The sequence below is a fragment of the Gavia stellata genome, chromosome 27 (genome assembly GCF_030936135.1).
Source record: "Gavia stellata isolate bGavSte3 chromosome 27, bGavSte3.hap2, whole genome shotgun sequence".
Lineage (NCBI taxonomy): Eukaryota > Metazoa > Chordata > Aves > Gaviiformes > Gaviidae > Gavia > Gavia stellata.
In genome coordinates this window covers 6,843,852-6,862,621 of record NC_082620.1, presented here as the reverse complement: position 1 = coordinate 6,862,621, position 18,770 = coordinate 6,843,852, and the positions used below count along the sequence as shown (strand labels likewise).

The window sequence follows — 18,770 nt, the reverse complement described above, 5'->3', positions numbered from 1 at the left end:
TTTTGTAAAAGAAACTTAACAACTAAGTAAAGTTCACACACACACAAAAATAAAATCAAAGATTATTTGGAAAAGGTCAAGGAAAGGTCATCTCTCTTTATTACGATAGCCAGGAAGTGGCTCTTGTTAAACTAAGCAGTGCTCTGCAGGAAGTTAACATTAATGTGACCAAGTGAGCATGGATGGATTGGCAATGAAATTCACACGCATGCATGCATCTGTCAAGTCAGCCCTGCAATCATCTGTGTTTAGCAAACCTATTAGCAGTCGTGAAGGAAACAACTCTGGATTCCTACATTTATGTGCAACGTTGCACACAGATGTACTGAGCAGACAGCTCATGCAAAAGAACTAGGGTCAGATTTAAACTCATTTGCCTCAAAGTTTCAAACCCACCCCCACTACACACACATGCACAGCATGGAAAGAGGCCACCAAAGCACTGGAGAGGAACAGCAGCTCAAACAAGCACAAGCAGAAGAATTTTTGAAGATATTATGAAACATCCAGCCAATATCAACCCTGCATTCTCTTTTGTGATATTGATATTCATAGGCCCAATACTGTCCTTGTTTAAAGAACAGTAACTGATTAAGAAAGAGAAGATGGTCAAATACCACCCCTGTTTCAGGAAAGAATTTCCCTACAGTGCTGGAAGGGAGCCACACACAGTATGGATGACATATGAAAGGGAACTGCTCACCACTACATACCATATGCAGGGGAAGTGTTGTCCTGAAAGGCAGTTCAAGATCCCTTTTGCACATCTGCTAACGTGGGCCAAACGAACACCCTTTTTACAAGCACTGATTTCTGCCCTGCGTACAGCCTTTCTGAGCTCTAATTTCCAGGTCCCAGGAAAAGATAAAGGAGGAGCAAGCTACATTCAGTATATAAGCTAAAAAGGGGATATTCTATGCAGATTTTTTTCAAGGCCTTAGTAGCACAGATCATACACTTCCAACTTTCATTTGCTTGCCACAGACTCTTTGCAGACTTTCCTTAATTCAGGGAAATATCAGCTGATGTAAGGCCTGAAACTGGACACTTACTTGTTGCTGTGCTGCCCCGTTCTGTGCAGGAATGCATTTAAAGTTGCTCTGAGATCTTCACTGATTTTCTCCTGCAAAGATGAAATCCAAAGGAAGATCAACTGCTTGGGGACCTAAGACAGCTTCAAGCAGCATTATTGACAAAGTGAGTTCTGCTATTGTCAAGCATTTGCATTACAGTAGAATTCAAAGCACTGTAGTACCTTGAAAAAAAGGATCCATTTATATACCCAGGAAAAGGTTAGGAATTAAAGCTTCTAGCAGAGAGATTAAATATTTACCCACAGTCATTCAGTGATTCTCTTGATTTCAAACCCAAGGCTCTAACCATTGGCCCAGGTGGCTTTCCCTGCTGAACACTATTTTAACTGGGAAGTCCAGTAAGATACTTACAGGAAAATAAGCCACAGCAAAGAATTCACTTACACATTCGAAGTAATTTCCTAGGGACAGCTCTTTAAATAGACTATTGGGGTTCAAGTAGCAGGTCCAGATTCAGTGTACAATACGGTGACTTACTTTGAAACATAAATCATTTGTACTGGGGAAGATGCTAGTGTAGCTTTGTTAATGTAGTGAAAAGCAGTTCTGTTATGAAAACCTCCCAAGATAAATATCTGTTGGGACAAAAACCAAACCCTGCAGGGTGTCAGCTCTGCACTGTGAACAATCTTCTCCTGTTTTGAAGATATGCCTCTTCCTTTCCTACTGCCCAGTCACTTGCAAAACCTCCAAAAAGATGATGTCACCCATCTTTTGCAGGGAAGAATTCTCAAGTCAGTCTTGAGATGCTCATTCCATTCAGCTGCAAGACACGAATTTCTTGTCTCTGCACCATTTAATTAGGTGAGTAGTAAGGCACCTGCCAGTTTTAATCTTTTGCCTGTTGAAGCTAGCTAATTAGGTTAAACAAGACAACTGTTGACTGACTAACTCTGGAGCATATACGGATAACGGACATAGAGAAAATACTTACTGTTGCCCTCTTCCGCAGAAATGCATCTGCTTCATCCACAAATAGCAAGAGGCTGTAAAAGGAAAGCACTACACAGTAATAGGACACAGGTAAGTGAGGCTTAAATGGCTCAAGGATTCTCCTGTCCCACTACCAGGCACCCGTAACTGTGACCAGCTGTAAGCCCAAAGGATTACACAAGCAAATTCATTTCTTCAGGCAACATTTCTCAGCCAAGCTACAGCAACATTTCCATTGTATACACTTGGCCATCCCAACAGGTAAAAAAGAGGCATTAGCTGAAGATACCTTAGGCCATAAATCTGACTCCAGGCCTCTGGAGTTTTGTTTCCTGCTGTTCAGAAGCAGACTGAACAGAAGCAATTCTAGGACACACGACCTTAACCTCCGCCAGATTTTTAAATATAGACAGGAGTTTTCACGGACATGGTTTGGCAATGGGCTTGTATCTGGCAGTGCTGGTATGTTACTGCCAAGTTGGAGTAGACCTTTGAAATTTAGACCTGACTCCCCAAGTATTTGTGAGAGTGCTTATTTTAGCATTCCCTCTTATTTAGAGAAGTGTGTGCAAGCGTACAAGACAGGTACACAAGCGTACAAGAAATCCTGGTGACAATGGCATCTTCCTGCCATTTTTCTTCCTTATACCATTCAGAAAACCTGAAACCAGAGTCCCCCCCCTGCAACTTGCTTTGTTATTTTGTTGGGTTTTCCCTTTCCAAACCACACTAGCAATAATATAATGGTTTTACTACCTGTGGAGAAGTGAATTAATAAAGTCAATGAATAATTCACAAAAATAAATTCACTTATAACCCAAGAGCAGTGCTCTTCCCAAGAGACAAAGCTTATAAAGATGTTTATCAATAACAGAACCAAGTTGCTCATAAAGCTGTCACAGCTTGTATTACCTTCTTGCCTAGCTTCAAAACCAGCTTTTTTTCAAGGGATTTCAGGGCCTATTAACATCTTTTACTCAACTCCAGTTTTTCTGAAAATATTCTCAGCTACAGCCTCTGCAGAGAAGCGTCTTCTATCACAATGGCTTTCAGCTAATAAAGGCAACACAGTACTAACAGCTAATACTTGGATATCCAGAATAAAATCTGCTTAAATGTTTGAAAGTTACTGGAGCTTAGAATATTGATATATATGGATAGATGTAACCTTGATCACGACTTTCATAAGATGGCTATCTGAAGTGTATGAAGTTCAAATGCACAGAAGTTTTTATCAGGACAGAGAACAAACTCAGACCCAGGCAGTACTGTGAAAGAGAATTCTTTAGTGGAAGCATCCAGCAGACTTCATCCAATTGAATATCCTCACATCTCTTCCAACTTCTCTTTCTAAGATCACTTGAATTCTTACACCTTTCCTTCTATAGCTCCTCAGGGTAAGAGAAGCTTAAAGAGTTTAAATCCTTAGGACATTTACTCTGCAAGTTTTTGAGGTTTATTTAAAGGAGAAATAGAAACATTTAGATGATGAATGCATCAAGGATTAAAACAGACACTGCAAGATAATGTCCATCTAAAGCAATCAGAGAACACGTAAATCACCGGTTAGCCACATTTACAGAAGACCTCCAACCAAAACAGCACAAAAACCCCAAACTGACACCCACTGCAAGCTCCCTATTGAATTTTAATATCCTGGATGGACAAGCAACTTCTTCGCTACCTCTGGACTGCAAAAATCCATTTACACTAGCATGAACAAATTAACTACATACTCGTACAAAATCAGGGAGTCAAGATTTAGCCTCAACATGAATGCTTTTCTGCAGATAAAAGTTTGCTTTTTAAAGGTGACTGAAAAAGCACAGCAGCTTGTAACTTTTACACCTATCTAACATCAATGCCTTTAGCATCTGTCTCCCCCTTATCCTCTTTTATTTCTTATAATTTGCTATTTCTGCTTGAGACTCAAAAGTAAACAAACAAGAAGCTGGATCCAAACACTATCAGAGTCTAAAATCTGAGCAATTGGCAATTGCAACAGGGGACATAATATCCAGAGAGTGTAAGTACCTGGTTACACATCCATTTGTGCTAAGTCTTCTCACTACTGTCAGAAAACTAATCACTCTGGAAGACATGTGTCCCAGCCTTCAAGTGGGCAATCTCTCTCCACCTGCCTGGTGAGGTCAGCAGAGAGTCAAGCTATGACTGATCTCAAAAATCTCAAGTAAACAAGAAAGGTTTGAGGGAGCAAAGAGCAAAAGCTTTCAGCCTTTTAAATATTACTAAGCAGCAAGAATTCACCCATTCTAGGAAAACTCTAGGAGATGTTATGCCTGGTCACTGTTACCTCATCTGTGCAAGAGTATCATTCAATAACAGAGATTAGGGGTCTGAACTACATTTTTGCAGTGAGTTTCTTTGCTCAGAGAAACCAAATTCAGCATTCAGAGGAACCTCTACTTACCCTCTCCTACTGGTGTTTGCCCAGTCGAAGAGTTTATGCATGGCAGTAACTCCTTCCCGCCCCATGGGGGCAACATCGCCACCTGTCATGATGGCATAGTCCATGCCCGAGTGCACAGCTAATTTCTGGAAGGAAGGAAAACCAGTGAGTCAGGCACTCTCCTTCACTGCAAGTCCACGGAAGACGAGGAGGGAAGTCAAAGTAGTTTACTCCTATCAGCATGCTTATTTGCAGAGGGTAAGTATGCTCTTAGAAAAGAGAATACTTCTTCAGTCACTTAGGGGCAGCTTTTAGCGTTGCTCTGAATGGGAACAAAAGATGGAAGATTAGTCTTACGGAAATGCACAAAATTTTAATGCTAGAAGGCACTGCTGAGAGTGCTTAGACCTTCATCTTTAACTTGTGTATTGTTTATTTCTTCCACTGTTTTCTTCATGATCTAGTTTATAACTTCCTTCCTCTGTGCAGCAGAACAGGCTTCTATTCTCTACTAGACACTTAACTAAAAAAACTCAAGTAAAATTGTATTCATTTAAAAAAATTTAAAAGCCTGGAATTAAATGGTCAGTGAACCCAATGAGTATTCAGACAAAATTACAGATGTCTCCCTTTGTATTTTAAAGCCTGTCACAACTCGTTGGTCTGGTGGCTACTAAGCGAAGAGTTTTAATGAAGCTCCTGGGGCATGCTGGAAATATCTCCCTTAAGCTTGCAGGTGAAAAAAAAAACCTCTGTGATTTTTTGCAAGGACAGAAAATGCAAGTCTATCCATAAAGCAAGCTTGACAGGATGTAGCCAACATTAAACAAGCACATCAGAAGAGCCTATGGCTTGCACTGACTAAAGTTTGCTTAGGCTGTCATGTCACTGCAGGGCAGAATTACAGCCTTGGCAAAGCCTCCCTCTACTTCAGCCCAAACAGGTCTACCAAGAGCTATGTAACATTGTAATGAAGCTCCCAGCTTAAACTTGCTCTCCATCTCACTGCAACATCTCAGTGGTGAATTAGCCCACAAATGCCTGTATCTGGAAGAACAGACTTCACTAGGATTTGAAACCAATAAATGGGAAGATCTCTCTTCATTTCAGAAAGCAGTTCACAAAGCAGCCACCAACTGAGCCCTGCCACGGTGACAGACAGCAGGCTGAGTTAACACACCATTAGCTGACCCAGACCTGGCTATCCAGTTCTGCTGAGTAAAGGGAAGTCATCTGAAGGTTAAAATGAACAAGTCAACTGAAGCAGATCAGCAACAGCCCCAGCAAAACATCCTTAGCTGAATCCAACCAATTATTTGCTGTGCAGCAGGAGGCTGGAAAAAGGCTTTGCTCCGCCCATTAAAAACCACCCAGTTCCTGCTACTAATGTTTAGTGTTTTGTATCAGTCCAACAAAACCGGAAGCTTTGACAGTTGCATCCAAGTGTGTTTACAACTGTCTCAAGAATCCTGTCATACAGCGTTACTACTTACCATCACAGACCCATATATGTCTTTGCCCTGCAAGAGTCAGAGAAGGCCACCACACCATGACATGTTGACTTTTTGGAACAGCAGTAATAACAATCTGTAGTGTCACTGACATTAACCCAAGTGCAAAAGTCACAGCTCAGAAAACAGTCAGCTTCCCAGCATGGTATTCTCTCCTCTCCAGAGCATACAAGTCTGATGTGCTCAGCCCTTTCCTCACCCTTACATCCATCTTCCTTCTGACCTGCTCCAGACTTTTATAGCTACCACCACATCCCCTTGGAGTTCCCATGCTATTGGGGAAAAGCGTTACGAGATAACTTCTGGACTGTTTCATAAACTTCTCCTTTCTCCACTGCCAATCACTTCTCTCAGCTCTCACACGTCTCCTTTCTTCTCCTTATGCTGCTGTTGCCATTTCCTAGACCTGTCCCTCTCTACTGGCTTTAGAAATCCAAACTAGGTGGCATACTGTCAGAGCAGGCAGCAAAATCTATTGGGATATAGGTTTAATGTATTGATAAGAGAAAAAAAATTGAACTTGCATCAGCACATCAAATCTGCCACTGTTAAACAAGCATATGAAACCTCAGATCCAGTGGACAAGCACCAACGAGCAAGTCAAAAATCAAATCCTGACCCAAATCTATGCAAAAACCATCCTGGTAGTGCATACACGCAGTAAAGCCATACCTATCTCTCCTCTACTCTGGGATTAGTAAGTGACAGCAGGAAAGACCCTATTTAGACAAGTGCATAAAATTAACAGAGGTGGAAAGGAGACAGCAGGCTGGTGTTGAGATTTCACAAATCACAGTTGCCCAGTGCTTCTTCCAGATGGAAGGGCTCTTCCACCTATGCTTAGCACTAGAATCCAAGCAACTGTACTAATTTAGAGTTGAAGCAGGCTGGATGTCTTTTCCTCCCTTCCCAACAGAGACACAAGAACACAATGTTTACGCAATACTATAGCGATAGATTTCAGACTAGGGAGGGTGCTTAGACCCTGAAGTTTTCAGAGCACCCTGCAACATGCAGGTTGTCAGAATCTTTGCAGTGTTTTACCTTGGCAAAGAGCGTCTTTCCAGTGCCAGGGGGACCGTACATAAGAATATTCCTGTATAGGCTTTTGTTCTTTTTTGTATTTCTTGTTGCTATGGCAATGTCTCTCACACGCGCTTCTAACTGTGGCTGCAAGAAAAGGGTTAAACTTAAGGAACAAAAAATACCAAGAAAACTGCATCTATGAGTTTCACAGGTCAAGAAGGAGGCAGCACTCCTACAGTCTCAAGCTTTTAAACCTTAACTTCAGCTGCTTATTACTTCAGACCAGGGTCATTTCCCCTTCTATGTCAGGATTTACTCAATTTAAAGTTCTGTCCACTTGGCTACAATTCTTTTATAAGTAAAAGCAGCAGTGCAGTAACTACTGTAAGAATTGGTAACACCTAAACATTCACTTTCTATTGGATACCCTGGGAGGGATATGTCAAAACATAAGCAACTCTTTGCAGTACTAATTCTTTCATACAAGTCATAAACATTCATGTTCATATTTATTACTGCATTTGTAGAGATACTGGGAGAAAGCTATTCCCGCAGGAGCATTTTCTCTCAGCAGCTTCAAGAAGCACTTAAGTTTGCCTGATATCCAGGAATCTAATTCAGAAGCAAATATACAGAAGCAGCCCTAATTAGCAAGCTAAGAGTCATTCACAAGATGGGCAAATGCATACGCTGCTTCTGCTTTTTGGCCTACAAACAGATCTAGGTTCAGTAATCCTTAAAAGATTAGATGAGACAAGTGGAACTCTGTATATTAACATGCTGACTACAGAGAAAAACTGCAGCAGGGCAAGAACTGAAATAAGACTTCCAACTGGTTTGCACAGAGGAAGAAAGGTTAACAGAGTGCTGAATGCATGTCACACCAAACACAGGAGCTTATTTATGGTCTCAGCGCCCCAAGGGTGCTACGTCCCCAGAATTACTGGAATTACAGCTTTTTCAGTGAGTGTAAGGAAACAGCCATTCTTATTTAGATTCCAAAGTCATCCTTCAGAGATCAAGATAACAAAATAAAGTACTCACACTGAGAACAACTCCTTCAAGGGCATCTTGAGCCTTGCTAGTAAGACGCTTACCAACCTAGAGAAGACAAATTCAATTACGGACACATAGAAATCAATCATAGAAATCAATCACAGTTTTGAGAACTCGCCTGGACAAAAAGGTCATATGAAATGACAATGAAATCAGCCCACCCATGCTATCTCTAATAGCACGCTTATAGCACAGACCCATCGACAGCTGCTGCCTGACACAAAGAGCTGCAAAAGGATTTTTGCATTCTTATGGCTGAATGCAACACAAAACCAAAGCTAAACTTTACCTTGATAGGATGCTTCAGTGCCTCCAGCACAGTAATGCGTGAGGTTTCTCTCACCAGGGAAGGTTTGCCCAAACGTGCTTCTATGTATCGCCCTGCTACTGCCGTGGCATTCTTGGCAGAGTAAACACCCACTGCCAGCAGGGTTAGGCCTGCCACCTGCAAAGAAACGGCGGAAGGATTAGGAAAAACACTTGGCAAGGCAACGCTATTGCGTGTAGCCTGCCCTGTGGCAGGGAATTAAGATTCAGGACAAATGCTGACCAATAGGGCTTTATTTTTGGTAAGAAGTTTTATCCCTGTTCAGACAGTCCAGGTCTCACACTCCCTATTCATAGGGCATTTACTGCTCTTGTGTCTTGCAGTGTGAAAGATAAAGGAAACACAAGTAATGGGTATAGTCATATATCCAGAAGTATGTACTCCCTGCTCAAAATGTGTGCGGCTTTTCAGTCTTTTAACTAAGTAGAGTATGTATTAAGACAAATAGCCATCAGGCTTTGCTACAAACTGGAGGTATAAGCCTCCTGTGAGAAAACAGTATCTCCCATAATGCTGAAGCTTTAGCTTCAGTGTTATGAACAAAAGCACACTGGGAAAGTGGTGTGGCTTTGGGGTTTTTTTCCCCCAGGTATTCTGTGCAGGCAGTTAAGAGTAAGCCCACATCAACCAGTCTGCCAGACTACCCCTCACCATACAGGAAAATGTATGCCGAATTAAAGATGCCCAGACAAACATCTGAATTGTGGCTGCCACCAAGGCAGTACACAGTAGGGAACAAAAAGGACTAGCCAGGGTATACCTGCTAAAGGTGAACAGTCATGCCAGATGTAACACAACAGGAAAACAGGTTCTCAAGAGGAGCTTCAAAGCCAAAACTACCATGGGAATTACCATCACGGCATTAGAGACTGTTCTTTCAGAAACCCCAGAACATAAGACATTCCCATCAATTTGCCAGTGAAGCAGAAAGACTCCAGACTTCTCTGTGGTTTATGGTTGCTGCTCAGTTCAGCACTACATTGGCTCATATTAAACCAAGAGCCCTGCAGGCAGCTTTTTCCACCACAGCTAGCTGTCAGAATAGACAAGGAGCTGTGCTGACAATGCTAAAGACACTCCAGGAGGTTGCCAAGAATAACATTTCACGACAGGATTTGAAAGCAAGACTTTACAGAAATCTTTAGCATGTGTAGGATTGTTTCCTTAATTCTCAGAGACTGATCGCACTGATAACTTTTACAAAACTTTTATAAAACTTTACTTAAGGTGCACAAACATAAGCCTCCAGTTCCATCTGTTTGTACATATGCAAGTCAGTTGATTTACCAAAAGTCCTATTCACCTGAAAATACAAGGGAACAAGGGGCATTACTGTTAAACTGAGAGGTGTTTGGGAAGAGGCCAACTGTTCCACACCGTTCCGAGTGCAAGTAATCAGCTGTGTTCAGCTTACAGCTAGATGCCAGTAACTCCTATCAGAGCAAGCCCAGATAGACAAAAGAGCAAGCTGCAGCAATTGGTTTTAAAGTAAGCAGACTTTTACTACAAGTACAGAACAAGGTCAAAAAGCCTCAAGGACAACAAGGATGGCATTGTTCAATAAACCATGAAACACCATCTGTTCAGTTTCACTCCGCTTAAATGTGTGACATCACCTTTGCTTTGGGTAGAAACGTGAACAGTTCAGAACTGCAAGTTCCAAGATGCAAAGAGTAAGACAACCTCCACACCTGATTCATATCAGCTTACAGGGACTTTAGAACACAAAAGAGACTCCACCTTTTTAGCAGTCTCCCTTTAAAAACAAGGTACCATGACAAATGATCTCATGCATTCTTACACCATCTGCTTTAGCAACATCCTTAGTAACAACTAAGCAACATCCTAGTAACAACTAAGCAAAGTTACAGGTTGATACATCAGATCCATCCAGGCAAAGATAAGGTTTTCAGACTTCTGGGCTTCACCAACATTGATGTTACAAGATACACAAAAATACACTTTAAGACTGACAGCTATGTATCAAAACAGGAAAATTACTCGACTCTCACATTCATTGAAGAACCCAATTACTATGCCAACTCCACAAGTCAGTCTGATTGCAGTGCCTATCTGTTTATCATGAAGTATCTAGCAAAGGAATGAATCTCTGACTGATAAGCAAAGTGAATTCCCCTAAAAAAACAATAAACCCAAAAAACTTTGAGCAGAACCGTTAGGGTTCTGCTTGGATGTGAAGAAGTCGGAAAAGAGCAGCCCTTACAGTAGGCAGGAAGATCTGAAAATCCAGGGCTAATTTAGAGGAAACCTAAAATACCTAATTCTTACCTTATAGTCATTTTTCAAAGCAACAGAAAATACTTTTCAAAGCAACAGAGTTCCAGCTGTTTTATCTCCTTTCCAAAAATACACTTTTTTTTTTTTTAAAGTTAAATGTCCCATATTCACAAGACAAGGGCTTGTCAGAAGCAAAAATGACCATAATGCGGGAAACTGGTATCTGGGTCAAGAGAATATGCAGCTAAAAGCACCAAGCGCTAATCTGCAAAAGGCTCTGAATACTGCAGGCATTCCAGGTACAGCCTACAGATTACAAAAGGATCCACTAAAAACATGTCTTGTTCTCCCCAGTGCACTCAGGCCAAGTGTCTTTTGTATCAGCCTGTGTGTATAAAACCAGAGGGTGGAGCAGATGGTGGTAACTGACTTAAAGCAAAATGTCCATTTTAACAAGCCACGCTACTAAAAATATATTTTCACTGTAAAGTTTTGTTGGAAGTAGCACACTGAGAAACAACTTTATATCCATAAGAAGCCACTGCCATGCTCTTTTGTCCTGTGAAAAGATGTTGGTCCAGCTTTTCATCAACTTATTTAGCACACAGAACAGTTGTCTAGGTGCTCTCCAGGCTACATCAAAATTAGATGTAGAGCTGTGATAGAAACAGCAAAGTGAGTTTTAAATCATGTCCTGCAAGGTCTTGAAGTTCCAGAGACTGGGAGTGCTTCTTTATAGATGAAAATGGTACCCTCAGACTCCCTGATAACAGAGAGCTGACAGTCTGCTCTCCACCTGGGATGAGAGTAGCAGGCAAGTTCTTGGCAGCTAACTTGGTGGGAAGAAATTGCAGCTCAGAGACAGAATGCATGCAAAAGCGGAATACTGAAGAATTTCTCTCTGTGGCCTTTAAATCATGTACCTTGATATTATAATTTAAAACCAAAACAAATGTTCATGATGTATCGCTTACTATTTTCTGGGGGAGTGTTCTCAGAAATTTTTTACTGTAAGGGGTATGTGATCAAAACATTTGAGACCACTGGTTTAGAGGGAACAAACCCCTTTTGTGTCCACCAGATCAACTATTACACATCTCCAATATACCTTCCCTAATATTCCTAAAAAGACATTTCCAGTTTGTAGTTTAACTGCAAACATACAAAAGACTTCAGGGGTGGGGGGAAACAGGGATTAGATCCCTGTTCCCAAATACCACCACTGGCAAAGAAGTCCTGTAACAGCAGTGTTAAACATTTCATAATGCTCTGTTTACCTATAAACATTTATAGATGTTCATGCATCATGAATGTACAATGAACATCAACCACTGCAAAGCTGAATGAAAACTTGTCAGCTCGGAGCCTAGTCAAACAAAAAAATTGCATTCAAGATCAAAGAAAAAATCTGCAGTTATCTCTAATTGGCTATTAGATAAAAGCCCTACTCCCGTACACACACAAAAGAGCAAATTCTAGAGCAATCTGTGGGGAAAAAAAAACAATCCATGAAAAAGACTCATCTACTTTTTTCACAGAATCACCATCTATTACTTGTAATAGCTAGCAAACTCTCAGGCAATGTGTTTGTAAAGGTGACTGCCTCTGAAGACATTATATGTTGTTGATTAATCAAAGCCAGAACTTCTATGTGACCAATGAGAAACAAATCATCTATACAGAAAAGATGAGAATTAATTTGAATAAAGACCTGAAACACAGTATCTCCTTAAATGAGGACTGCAGAGAGCACTAAGTGAGCAGCAATCCCGCCACAGTTTACTCTGCATAAAGTTTGTAAACATACTGAGCAAGGAGTTACTTTAACACACACTTATAGATAGACTTTTCCGGAAGCTATCGATACATGTCGCAATCTTACCGTGGCCGTAACTTTATCCCAGTCCGTTACAAAAGCACGGAATCCTTCCCCAAAGAGCATCCCAGCTGTCCTATGGTAAGCAAACAGCATGGCAAGCAGGAGAAGAGAAAGGAATTTAAAAGACTGAATTGAAACAATTTTACAAGACAACTTTATAATGATCATCTTCAGAACTAGTCAAAGCTAACTGAGGGCTCACCTGGGAACTGAAACACGAACAAGCATGGCAAATACTTTTATAATCATCCAATGTCTACACCTGATCTGGGATTAAATCCAGAAAAGCGTTCGGCGTTAAGATGATATCAATTTCTTTCTTTAACACATTATTGGTGCTGAACTGTAATAAAAGGTATTTAATTCTAAAGCTTTTTTTATTCAAAATCTCAAAGGACTTAAAATTGACAAATTACAAATCTAAATACCCACCCCTTTGGAGACAGACTGCTTTATGCCTTTATGGCATATGTTCAGAAACTGAAAGAACTCTGAGAGTTTTCAGAGTAATTGAGTCTCAGTGAATAAGGCTTGAAGTAACCTGTTAGAAAAACGGTTTAAAATTCACAACTCTATAAATAGTCTCTTTGGTTGACATTCAGATCACAATGCAGCAAGACAAGTGAAAGAGAGGGTTCTCTTTAATATAAATCCTATTGTTCAGAGTACAAGAGTGTACAAACTAACTTTTGATATTCCTCAGAGCTTAGAGGAAACAGCAAGGTTTCCTACATGATGACAGAAATCTGCAAAAGCAGCAAGGCAACCCATGCCCTTCTCCTGGATTGTACATACTTGAGGGACTCTAATACTGTTTGGCGATGTTCAGCAGCTTTTAAGCGAATCTGCTCCCGAATGATGTCTGCATTCTCCCGCTCAGCCTTGGCACGGGCTCTTGCCTCTGCCTCGACACGCAGCATCTCATTCTTATGCCGCAGCTCCATCTCTCGCTCTACAGTAGCTTTAAAAAAAAAGACAGAAGAGGACAATCTTTTGGGCTGGCTTAGTCCCAGGTAGCAGGCAGGGGGAAGAGATGCATTGCTTCATCCTAGCTTCACAACAGCTGTGTGTGGTCCCATAGCAGCAGACTTCAAGATGTTAATTCCTTCCCCAAAAGGCAGCCAACCAGTGCAATATTACAGAAGACAGACAAGGAATTTTCCCCACTGTGCTTAGAGGGATCACACACCAAATAGGTGGCCTTCTCCAGATGGCACAGTGCAAGATAATCATCCTTCAGTTCTGGAAGTTCATTACCAGAAAAATTGTTCAGGGCAAACTTCAGTCAGAGATGAGCTAGACAATTAGGGATAAAGCAATAGAGAGGGAAAAACCACAGTGCTAGACACTGCTGCTGCTCATCATCATTTCGGAGAAGAAGGGTGACACGTTGCAGAAAATGAAGGACAACCCTGGGCAAGTAACTACACACAGTGCAACATACACTGCTTGTAAGGAAGAGAAGCAGAACTGAGTTGCCTGTAAAACGCTGTCCCAAACACGATTTTGGAAGCTCTGTTACTTCAGACACACAGGATTGCGACAGACACACTAAGATTGATGTGAATGGAGAATGAATGAGAAACTGAAGAACAGCCCAGGAGATGAGATGAGGACTTCAGAGACAGCACTCCCTATCTTCAGCATCGCTGCAAAAAATCCTGACTGGACCACCCAGCTACTTGATACTTGATGCACATCTCGATACCTGAATGCTGGACAGGCTACCTTGACATTCATATCTGGGTGCCTATAAGTAGGTGGATACTACAAGAGTAAAATCACCCTCACCTACAAGGTTTCACCATTGAGCTTTGTTATACGGTTGCTACAATACTTCTCTCAAAGATACCGACAAACACCGAAAGTACACTAGATGGCAGCAAGGAGTGGACAACACAGCGGTCCATGCCTGTGTACAGCACAAACCAGCCTTCCGATCCTGTTTGGTCATACACAAATTGCCTTACATTTATAAAAAGACTTGTGCCCTAGCGGAGGCCCACTGGAGTTCTGCAAACTCAGTGATTCTGGCAATTCCACAACAACGAAAAGAAACAAAGTGAGTTTCAGACTAAAACATCATTACTCAGCTTTTACTTTCTACAGGAAACAGTGAATGGAGACTAGGTGACACAGATTCAACCATTCCTCCCAGGAGCTATTTTTTTCCCTCTTCCCTCCTCAAAACTGGTTCTATTTTAGATTGTCCCAGTATAAAATCAGAATTTCAGTTGCTATATCAGGAGATGCTGACAGTTCATTGGGAAATCCAAGTACCACAGGGCAGATGTTTAGGAGTGCAGCCACCTCTAAAACTGATCTTGGAAGCAATTGGTAGTTCTAGCACTACTGGGATCCACCCCTTACTTGCCAATATGACATTAACACATGACCCTAATGGAGCATCAACCAATATGGACAAGGAGTCAGAGATCAGTACAGAGAACTCATATGCCCACCCACTCTGCCACTAGCTAGAAAAATTACTAGCTTACCACGCCTCATGGCTTCCTGCTTCTGTACAGATTCTTCCTGCTTCCTCAGATTCTCTTCATTAGCAAGTTGCTACAGGCAGAGATGACAGCAGAAGAGGCGTTAAAGTTAATAAGAACTCGGTCAAGTAGGTATTTGTATAAGCTTAAGTACTACAAATGTTTTCAAGAAGCTAGTGCTCAGGCTGAAGTGCATTCTTCCTCCCCCCATCTCCCAGATTCATACTTTTAATCCCATGCTCCTAGCCACTTTGTCCTAATTCTTGACCTTTGATTTGCCTGGCCAGCACTGTTGATGCCAAGCAAAGAGTACAGATGAAAGTAAAGGTGCCTAGCATCAGCCAGCTGGCCAGCAGGATCAGGCACAGTTCCAGATCACCGCTTTGACTTAAGAAAGCTACTACACAGTTCCCAGCTGGGTTAGAGAAGGAAGCTATCATACCTGCTGTCGCATCTGTTCATCATAGCGCTGCCTTGCCAATTTGTCCTGGTACTGGGCTCGCTTAAAAAAAAAAACAAACCAAACAGTATTCAGAATATAAAGATTAGGCATTTAAGAGAGACCCTAGTCCTGAGGGCAATAAGGTTTGGAACATGCAGGGGGAAAAAACAAAACAAATCCACACAAAACAAAAAATAATCCCGGGTTTCAATATGAACAGGGCAAAGTTTGGGGCAAAATATCCTCAGTCAGCATCAAAAACTCCTCTGTGCTGAGAAATCTATATAGTCTGACTTCATTTTAAGGTATCACAGATATAAAAACAAAGAACAAGTGGGTTTTGGACCAGAAAAGGACACTTACTTTACTGGGAAAAACATATTACCTGGACTAGTGATTGCAAGCAATAGAACTGTCAAGATATGATGCCTGTCAGATGACCTCTGTTTCTGATTGATTTTATTGTTCCTTATTAATTTCTCTCATCGACTTTCCACTACAACTGGCAAATAAACCCATGTCAGCTACACTCAACTGAAAGTGGCCCGAGGGCTCATATCCATGAGTGAGGAGAACTCTGTGCAAGGGATGATATTATTCTCTATTCCAAATACACAGAGAGCAGAACAACTTGCAAGTTATCTCCTCAATAACTGTAAAGCATGGCACCTCAGAAGTAAATCATGACCAAGTTTGCTTTGACTTCAAATGATGCCCTGTGAACTGCAAGATTTCAAGTGCTAACTCATGAACAGAGCAGATGACTGTGAATCCTGCTTTCTGAGCCAGCCCCGTTCAAAGTCCAAGCTCTGATGGGATGAAATGCAACATGTGCCAAATAAGCAGTTTTAGTTATCTTCCCAAGCTAGATAATCAATTAGAATTCATCAATCCCCTAATTTCCTGTGCTCTCAAAGTAAAAAGTCACCATATGTGAGCTATTAGCATAAAAGCTAGCTTACATTTCCCCGAGTTCAGTATTATTGCCACTCCAGCAACTCATGCTAAAACATACCAGAAAGCATCAACATTGCTTACAACACAGCCTGTAGTAACTCTCAGATTTGTATCACTTCTCCTCTTAAGATATTTTTTCCTGTCTAAAAGATCAAGCTTGGAAAAAATAGGGTTGTAGGCTACTTAAGACTGAAATCCAAACAACTTAAGTGACACTTCATTGTCCAGGCTAACACATATACTTGATAAGCCAGTAGTCTTCAACCTTTTAACACCATCAGGTGTTAAGACACAAACAAGCATATCCCAGCATGTTCAATAGCACTTCCCTGAAAGTTCCTTTAGGAACATTTCGAAGAGCACACAATAAAAGTAACTGCTACTACTGGTCCCTTTGGATGTTCAAGAATTTGGTACAAAAAAGTTCAAGATGACAAAACTGCATATAACTACAAATCAAGCTCAAAATTACAAAGCCAGGGTAGAAGACAGGCTCAGTCTGTGACCTGCCTCACATCTAAGGCTGCCCGCAACCCCCTTTCCCTCATCCCCCAAAAGGGCAATTAATGCATTGTTGCCTTTTCCATAAAGGAAGCCACAAACAAGGTCTCCCATGACTTGTCTTCCCCCTCACTCCCTTACTGCTTGATGCTGCTTTGTTTCTTCACTGAGTGTTTTTCTTCTCTCTTCTGCTTGCACCCGTATCTGCTCATTCTTCAGTTGTTCTATGGCAGCTTCATACTCCTATTAAGGTAAAGAGATAATCATCACAAATGAGCTCAATACGTCATCCTACAGAGAAATGCTAGTGACAATTACAGTCCAGGAAATCCATCCATAATCAGAGTGGTACCCTGCAAAGCTGTCCAGTAACACAAGAAAGCTAAAATATGATCACAAAATATGATTGTAAGAAATCTCATAATTAGCCATTTCAGGATTAAACACATTTAAAAAAAAAAAAACAAACCAACACTCAAACAACCCCCATATTCCTTTATAAAAGGGACAGAAGTCTGTCCTCCACCCAACTACTTTACAGTTCCCTGCAGAAAACCCCCGTCCTTCCCTAAAAATGGTGGTGATATTCTAGGAGTTACAAAACCACTCGAGACATGCAAGTTGTAAACAAAGCCATAAAATATGTCTGAGAATAAGCCAAATCGGCTTGCATTTCACCTTCCAGAATTACTTCTTTTTTAAAGGCAAATAACTATGATTTACTGAAGCTGAACAGCAACAAGAAAAACTTAGCACCCCCTGCAGACTGCTAGAAAATGAGACTTCAACTTATACCCCCCCACAAACCCGGCATTTGCCTGAAGCGGGCTGGCTGTACAACCAACGATGACTTCCAACATACCTTAAGTTTTGTTTGCTGTTCCAGCTGTAAGGTCTGCTCTTGCATCTGGGCAAGACTAAGAGCATCTTTTGCGTGGCCTGAAATTGCCAGTGGAAAAAGGTTATAGACAGCACAAAGGTCTTTTCTCAAGTAAGAAACCCCCCAGCCTATTCAATCCAACCCAGCGCTAGCAGAGGCTAACGCGCAGCTCTGAAGCCGTACGTTCAACCCTCCCTGCTGACAGACGCTCAGAAACCTTCTCAGCACACCGCTGATCCGCAGTCAGCGGGTCTGCCCTGCTCAGAAGGGGCTCCAGTACCTTCCTCTCCCTTCACAGGCCCCGGAGGAGGAGCTCAGAGGAAGCCAGCGACTCGCAGGGCCGACCTCGGGCCCTACAGGCCGCCGGGCACCGGACAGGGAGCAGCGGCCCCGGGCGAGCACTGCAAGAGCCCGAGGCTGCCCCGGCCCCACCCAGGCCGGCGGGCGCACACGCTCCGAGAAGGCGGGACCCGACAGGACGCGAGGTACCGGCTAACGGCCGCGAACCCCGCCGCCAGACTGTGGGCAGCGCGAGCGGCAGGGCGACCCCCGGCCCGGCCCCGGCCCCGGCCCCGGCCCCTCACGCACGGGACGCGTCCAGCTCCCGCGCCGCCTTGGCCGCCCGCTCCAGGCCCGTGGGGTCGAAGTTGCTCCATTTGTCCTTGGGCGCTTGGCGGTCCCCGGTGCCGCCCCCCGCCGCGCCGCCGCCGCCGCCGCCCGGGGCCGGCGGGAGGGAGAGGCCGGCCGCGCCCGGAGCCGCGTCCCCGCCGCCCGCAGGGGCCGCGCCGCGGTTCAGCCCGAAGAGCCAAGACATGACGGGGCCGGCAGCACGCGCGCAGGCGGAGGACGCGCCGCTCCCCGCGCGCGTGCGCGACGGCGGCGGGGGCGGCCTCCCATTGGGCCGGGCGCGGTCGCACGGAGCGCGTCACTCGCGAGACGCCCCGCCTCTGTCACGCGGTGCGGGGGGGGCGTGTCTTCTGATTGACGGAATGACGCGGCGGGCTCGGCCAGCGAGTGGGA

The 18,770-nt window shown here is 42.9% G+C and overlaps 1 protein-coding gene across 1 annotated transcript in view; it reads right to left on the bottom strand.

Moving 5' to 3' along the window:
• The window catches only part of ATAD3A (ATPase family AAA domain containing 3A), a 30,126-nt gene extending 11,724 nt beyond the window's left edge, over nucleotides 1–18,402 (bottom strand). The window contains exons 1-13 of the mRNA XM_059829942.1: nucleotides 18,339–18,402; nucleotides 17,733–17,809; nucleotides 17,012–17,113; nucleotides 15,413–15,472; nucleotides 14,974–15,043; nucleotides 13,271–13,436; nucleotides 12,479–12,548; nucleotides 8,320–8,475; nucleotides 8,019–8,075; nucleotides 6,993–7,118; nucleotides 4,459–4,583; nucleotides 2,029–2,080; nucleotides 1,053–1,123 (exon numbers count right to left, since the gene is read on the bottom strand). Coding sequence (XP_059685925.1) covers nucleotides 1,053–1,123; nucleotides 2,029–2,080; nucleotides 4,459–4,583; nucleotides 6,993–7,118; nucleotides 8,019–8,075; nucleotides 8,320–8,475; nucleotides 12,479–12,548; nucleotides 13,271–13,436; nucleotides 14,974–15,043; nucleotides 15,413–15,472; nucleotides 17,012–17,113; nucleotides 17,733–17,777 — 1,100 coding nt within the window. The 5' untranslated portion in view covers nucleotides 17,778–17,809; nucleotides 18,339–18,402. The remainder of the gene's footprint in view (nucleotides 1–1,052; nucleotides 1,124–2,028; nucleotides 2,081–4,458; nucleotides 4,584–6,992; nucleotides 7,119–8,018; nucleotides 8,076–8,319; nucleotides 8,476–12,478; nucleotides 12,549–13,270; nucleotides 13,437–14,973; nucleotides 15,044–15,412; nucleotides 15,473–17,011; nucleotides 17,114–17,732; nucleotides 17,810–18,338) is intronic.
• Nucleotides 18,403–18,770: the final 368 nt, after the last annotated feature.